General features: G+C 29.4%; 1 protein-coding gene across 1 annotated transcript; it reads right to left on the reverse strand.

Annotated features, from left to right (window-relative positions):
• Positions 1–3,122: 3,122 nt before the first annotated feature.
• Positions 3,123–5,061, reverse strand: LOC113372341. The gene is made up of 3 exons (XM_026612673.1): positions 4,947–5,061; positions 3,861–4,085; positions 3,123–3,250 (listed from the first exon to the last, which is right to left on the reverse strand). Exons 1-3 carry the CDS (start codon positions 4,949–4,951, stop codon positions 3,139–3,141), a joined length of 342 nt encoding a protein of 113 aa, XP_026468458.1. The 5' UTR covers positions 4,952–5,061; the 3' UTR covers positions 3,123–3,138.
• Between the last annotated feature and the right edge of the window lie 2,330 nt (positions 5,062–7,391).

Raw genomic sequence — 7,391 nt, forward strand, 5'->3', positions numbered from 1 at the left:
TCTAATGATGCAACAAAGTTCTTCTCTCACAATTTATGGTATTTGGTTTCATTTGTTTATATTATCATTTCAATTCTATCTTTCAAATTTCTAATGTGAATAACATTTATTAACAGCTATATTGCGGAGATAAGTTTTAAATTATAATCATACATATTTCTTTTCATATTATGGTAATAGGTTTTGAATTGTCAATATGATTTATTTATTGTTACTTTACGGTAATAGGTTTTAAATTGTAAATATGATATTTCTTTTCATATTATGGTAATAGGTTTTGAATTGTCAATATGATTTATTTATTGTTACTTTACGGTAATAGGTTTTAAATTGTAAATATGATATTAATTGTTACATTACGGTGATACGTTTTGAATTGTCGATATATTTTTTATTTATTATTACATTATGGTAATAGGCTTTTAATTGTAAATATGATTTATTTATTATTACATTTTATAGTGATAGGTTTTAAATTGTGAATATTTGATTTATTTATTATAACATTACTAATAATAAGTTTTGAATCATGAAGAATTGTGTTCGACTGGTATGTGGTTGTGTGTTCTACTGGTATGTGGTACAATTTGTTTTCTAATTTTCTTTCACGCCATGCTTTACTCATTAATATTAACATTGTGTAAATAGATTTTAACTCGTAAACTATTTATTGTAAATAACTATATATTTAATTCACATTCAATAAAAAATATTACCACAATTATGCTTTATCTTTTTTTTAAAAAAAATTAGTTTGTTTCAGTAGCAAAATTATGTGATCTAAAAGTTTTCAGTTATTCAATGTTGCATCCTACAGTTTAAACTACTGTTAAAAACTGGAACAGTCCTGGATTTGAATAATGCACTTATTCTGATAATAAAGATTGTGTTCTAAAATTCAATCATTTGTAGTCAACAATATTTGAAGTTTTCAACAATTATATTGCACACTAGTATGGAACAGATATAAGAAATGGTAAAAAAATTAATTTTGATATTGTATCATACACGTAATCTTGATATAATAAATACGAAAGATTGTAAATGTAGCAGTGTTTGGCTTACGTAATTATACATTTTTGTGATCAAGCAAATTTATGCACACAAAATAGTTGACGTTTACCAGTGTTCTTCAATTGAAATCTACCATACATAACAAAAATCCAATATTGCAACAAATTTCTGACTGAATGAAAAATTATTACTAAACACCAAAATGAGAAATTGAGGTTAAGTTTCGACAGTTGCGACAAATGTTTTGACATATATGAATGCTCTGCTGTTGGTATGCCTGCTCAGAAGAATTTCTGATTTTTTGAATGTTGGTACCGTGATTTTTTCGTTTCAGCACTTTGTTAATCCGGTGTTTAGAGCCGTGTCAAAGATTGTCCACAGCATAGATAAATAACATAAATATATCGCTATCTCAGGCCATTTGACGTTACCTCCATTTAATTTATGCAGCGATCTGAAGATGACAGCACTTGTACAGTATATAAATTAACCGCTGGTATTATTCCTAGATATGGTTCGTAAACCTAATTCAAAATAAGAAAACCGAAATGAGAAAAAAACATACGAAGCACAAAATATATTTTCAAATATAACACAAACATATCTTATAAATATAAATATAAAAATAAAAAGAGTGCGCGTAAGGTTCACACGCGATTGAAGTAAAACTTTTTTGTTATTACAGGATGGCATTTCAATTGTTAATAAATACATCATATAACAATTTTGAATAATGTTTATTAGTAAAATTGTATAATTAATAATGAAATGTTCATAAATATAAAAAGTGTGCGCGTAAGGTTCACACGCGATTGAAGTAAAACTTTTTTGTTATCACAAGATGCCATTTTAATTGTAAATAAATACATCATATACCAATTTTGAATAATGTTTATTAGTAATATGGTATATTTAATAATTAAATGTTCATAAATATAAAAAGAGTGCGCGTAAGGTTCACATGCGATTGAAGTAAAACTTTTTTATTATCACAGGATGGCAATTCAGTTGTTAATAAATACATCATATAACAATTTTGAATAATGTTTATTAATAAAATTGTATAATTAATAATGAAATGTTCATAAATATAAAAAGAGTGCGCCTAAGGTTCACAAGCGATTGAAATAAAACTTTTTTATTATGACAGGATGGTGGGCTCGCCCGGAGGTAAGTGGTTGAGAGCGATGGGACTTGTTTCAGAGGTCCCGGGTTCGATACCCACTTCGAGCAGCCTGTTGTCAGGCAACAGTGACAACGATTTTCACCTGGAAATAGAAATAGCAATATGTTTCCAAGTGAAAATAGCCATCACCCGGCATTGTTGCACCATACTTGCCCTATTACAGAGATTGTAATAAAAATTTATCATACAAAGATGTGACAACTGTTTGGGTTGCCATCTGTAATAAAAAACAAACGTAGTTTGTAAGATATTAATCACAACAGCTCATAGAACCCATAAGTTCTGATCGCTGTTCAAATAAAATTAAAAAAAAAATGACAGGATGGCATTTCAATTGTTAATAAATACATCATATAACAATTTGAATAATGCTTATTAGTAATATGGTAACACTTGTGATGCACACATTTCTTAGTGTCAACCCTAGACAATATTAGAATACCCCGTGTCAACCATTATACACATTTATATAATGATAAATTACAATTTATTATATATTTATAATAGCATGAAAATATTTAAATATTTGAAATATTTGAGAGCGATGACGAATCATTGGCAAAATTTCAAATTCCTCAAAAATCAAGTTTACAAAAATAAACTTATCTAAAATTGTTAATAATTAAGTTCGAGCAATTTGTCTTAAGGCACCACTAAATATATTCAATATGCCCCACTAAATACATTTAATTTTGAAACTATTGATATCAATTGTTAGTTAGGGCATGGACAGCAAATAAATAATGAATAATTAAAACATTTAATAATAATTATTTATTAGTTCAATAATAAATTAATATTAATGTACAAGTATTTAGATACTTTAACATTAAATATCATTACAACAAACAGTTCATAAATTTTTTTACATTTATTTTAATATTATATATAAAATTTAAATTGTCAATAGTGTTTACCTTACCTTGCCATCTTTTATTTTAACTCTTATTTATCTGATACTGATTGCACTGGTATTTATTACAACTGTTGTTTTTGATGGTATCGAAAAGTTCTTTTAGACCCAACATCTCTAAAGTCTGTACAGGAGTACTAAAAAAATTATAGTATTTATACTCATATATAAGTATGCAAATCTAAAATACGTAGCATTATGTGTTATCCGTTACTAATTGATTGATTAGTAAGAACAAGTTGTAACGGATAATTTGAAATCAATTCAAATTTATTTGAATTTAATGGTTTTTTGAAGTCATATTTCAATACTAAAATTTGACAATCTAATATTTGCATTATATCATTCAAAGAGGTTCCCAAACTTTTTTCGTTAAAGATATTAATGTGGTGTATTGTGATCCATTACTATTATTTAACTTAATAGATCATGCTATACTATTGTCTCATAGGAAATTTTTAAAGAACACCCTCGTATTAGTATCACAAATCTTAAGAAAATTACACACAGAAATAATTAAAAAATAAAAATCAGAATAAAACAATGCTCACAGAACACATAAGTAACCTCCAATTTCCTTTGTCGACTCTCTCTCTCTCTCTCTCTCTCTCTCTCTCTCTCTCTCTCTCTCTCTCTCTATATATATATATATATATATATATATATATATATATATATATATATATATAGTTTTCACAATAATCTGCAATTATTCATAATATATAAAGCTCTTAAATTTCTTTTTACCTTTTCACAGCCCTGAGCAATTGTCTGTAAATTATTTTTTGGCCGTCATCAAATTTGGTATCGGAATCGCTTGTGGCCAAGATACAGAGCTCATACAACTCGCACGCAGATTTATTTTTGAAAGATTTTGTAAAATCTTTTTCGAAATTTTCATTTTTGAAACTATTGACGAACTGTTCAATGTATCTGTATCGCAGTGGCATCATTGTGGGCATTATAGTAGGTCTGCAAAAACATATTTATACTAAACACAAATCTAATAAATCTTTATTTTCGAATTTCTCTGCATTTGTTACTAATTGTGATTAAAAAACAATACAATTACTTTAGATTAAAAATTCGTTGTTCAAGCTGAGAAATAGTTGGTATATAAATTTATTACAATACTAACATAATTAATATTCTGCAAAATTTATGGTAATATTATAATTGGTTTTTTGAGGATCATACTTCGTAAAATAGTGATGAGCATCTTTACAGTAGTACAATTTTTAATACAACAATTTTTTAAATTTAGTATCTGGTTATATACATAATAAATTCATATTAAGGCAAAGACGGCCAAGTAGTAACACTGATACTGTAACAGGCTTATTTGACTAGAATCTCAAGCATTAAATATTTCTCTTTGACTCAGATACTAATGTTCGTAGACGATTTTCAGAACACGGATCGACCGCTCTGTTTGAAAAACAGTCAATTCGTATTGTTGAGGAAACCTACTTATTAGTTTTTGGTAAAAATATGCCCTTCAGTTTCGGAGATACGAAATAAATAATTACATGGAGAATCTATGGTTTCATGTGGCGTATTAAATATTATCTAGTCTATGAAATTATTTGTTAAAAAGAAGATTTTAATTATTGCTTTCAATTGTCGAAATATTTTGATTATATTAATAAATTCTCAAACATTTTTTCTACAAATTAACTTTTTTCAGAATTATAACAATTGAAAAATTATAACTATACATGGATTGTTAAAATTCTCTTAAAACACAAGATTAAAATTTTACTTACATCATATGTTTTTTCGTAAACACTGAAATAAACAAATTTCCATGTTAAATATAAAATCTAATGTTACCTCATATTAGTCGAATTTGAGTCAACCCGTAGTACATTTGGTTTTAGCGCTGAAATTAATATTCCTATGGGCACTAAAGCCGTTAAAATATGACTAATATCTTTCCATATTGCAGCCCTGTAAATAAATTATTACAATATATATATATGGTGGATTTTTTTGGTCATTCATGCATATTGCAATGAATTGCATATTGTCATTTCAATAAATTTTACTGAAGAAACAATAGCCAGAAAAGGTTTCAAGTCAGAGAATGTATAATACAGTTTTTTCTTCAATATCAATAACATTGTACTAGAAAAAGTAGTTATTTTCGAAAGTCTTTAAAATTTTCGCGGTTTTCTCATGTCACTATCATAATTCACTTTTCGATTCTGTTCTAAAACTTGTTTGTTCACTCTAGCCAGCAATTGAACGTGTTTGTTGTAAATGTTTTCTTTTAATTAATAACGCAGCTATAAAACTAAAAATGTTTGATATAAAATAACAATAGAATTAATCAAATAAAAAGTCTTGTAAAAGCACGATTGTGAGATCATTATAGCTAAATGTTTCAATTACAAGATATAATAATAAGTAAAAATAATAAGTTAGTCTCTGTAATCTGCAATTCAAATAGTTCGCAACCATGAATTCAAAATGGTGAGGTATTTTTGTTTGATTGGCCTATCGAATGACGATTTTAACAACCGATGCAAATTTTGTTATATATAGGTATATATAAATATGTATGCATGTATATAATATATATATATATATATATATATATATCATTATCACTTACTTGTTTTCTTTTATATCGATGTCCCCGTGCTTAAATGGCTCTTGAATATGCGATGTATGTGTCTTATGGAAATAGTTTTTAATATTATCAACTGATGGCTTACTGTCGTAATACGATGAGAAGATAGGATAATTATTGTGATTCGGCTTATTTACTTCTGAAAAATAACATGGATATCTAAACTACAACTATAACGTAGATTAATTAAAACATTTTTTTTCCCAATTTTTCAAGCATTTTTTCTTTGCTCGTTTTGAAATACAAAATAAACAAGAAATGATGTTTGTAACTTTCTGTATTTTCAACTAACCATGGAGTAAGTTATTGTAATTGTTCAAAAATCGAAAGTAAAAGATTTTGCATATCTTCAGTGTTCAGAGGTTCTGAACATTTTGGCATACCCCAGAAAATAATGATGTGTGTGTGTTTTTTCTTTTGTATTGCAAAGACAATACGTTTATGTATTCAATAGACGCAAGTTGTCTGGATATGTCAATCAACATTGTTAATACAGGCCTTGTTAACTAACCCCCCCCCCCCCCCCCCCGGGAACCACCGTTAATCATTACTTCGTGAAGGGAGGATCTAGATCTTAATTGCTTCTTATTCTGATACCTAAGATGTCATACATCTTTCACTCGCTCTTTTACTAGTAGTACTACTGGCGCTGCGGGCTACTTCTGATGTAAGCATTGCTTCCATTAGTGTTTCTGGTCGAAATCTCTGCTTTGGGATTGTTACCTGTTCATTTCGCTGTGGACTAAAGCGCGAACACTCAAAGAAAATTTTCATTAACTCCTCTGCAAACTGGACACCCTGGAGAATAATCATGCTTATAGCGATGAAGATAAGCCCAAAAGCAGTCGTGTTCAGACAGCATCTGCGTTAGATAGTAGTTGACTTCTTAAAGCCTCCCGTTCAGTCAAACGTTAATCTTAGGTATAAAACGGTGTGCGTCCAACTACCCTTTTCTGCAGCCCACTGTAGCTGCCAACGTCTTATGCTGGTTTGAGATCCTTGGTTTGAGATCCTTGCGCTTAGTGTTTTTCGTCTTTCCTCAGCTAGGACTCTAAGAGGCAAAATATTGTGCGGAATCCGCATATCACTCGTGAGGTACTCAGACGGTATGCAACTTTTCTGTCCTCCTGTCCTTCTGTCCATGCTTGTTAGAACTCTAGTGCGTCTTCCCAAATAGGTACTCCATAAGTGAGCACCGAGGCAACCACTGATGAAAGTATAAGACTTCAGCTCTACTTTGGTCTATCGATATAAGGCATCAATCGTGCCAGAACAGGAACTCACTACTGATGCTTTGTCACTTACTTGTTGTACTTGCTCTTTAAAATTCAAATGGCATCAAGAATCACTCCCAAGTATTGAATATAAGGTTGTGATATATTGCTTGTTCACCGGCTTTCAACTTTATAGTCTCTATGATTTTTCTGCTAGTGTTGAATACTGCTTTCGTCTTCTGTTTAGCTAGTTGAAATTAACAGCATCCATCCAGCGATTTACTATCTCAAAAGTCACGTTGAACAAATGGCGTATTTCATTTGAGGTGTTGCGACGATCATTACGGCTACGTCGTCCGCATATGTCACTAGTTTAGTCTTGGAAACCTTTAGCCTCAAAAAGCCGTCGTACATAATATTCCAGAGTTG

The sequence above is a fragment of the Ctenocephalides felis genome, unplaced genomic scaffold, assembly GCF_003426905.1.
Source record: "Ctenocephalides felis isolate EL2017-DRISC unplaced genomic scaffold, ASM342690v1 CF-g0.4_SCAFFOLD_00845, whole genome shotgun sequence".
Lineage (NCBI taxonomy): Eukaryota > Metazoa > Arthropoda > Insecta > Siphonaptera > Pulicidae > Ctenocephalides > Ctenocephalides felis.

What these genes read in the sequence shown, in the direction of transcription:
- LOC113372341 (XM_026612673.1), bottom strand. An exon ending in TTGCTCAGGGCTGTGAAAAG is followed by an intron (nt 3,251 to 3,860) that starts GTAAAAAGAAAT and finishes TAATTTTTTTAG; the next exon opens with TACTCCTGTACAGACTTTAG.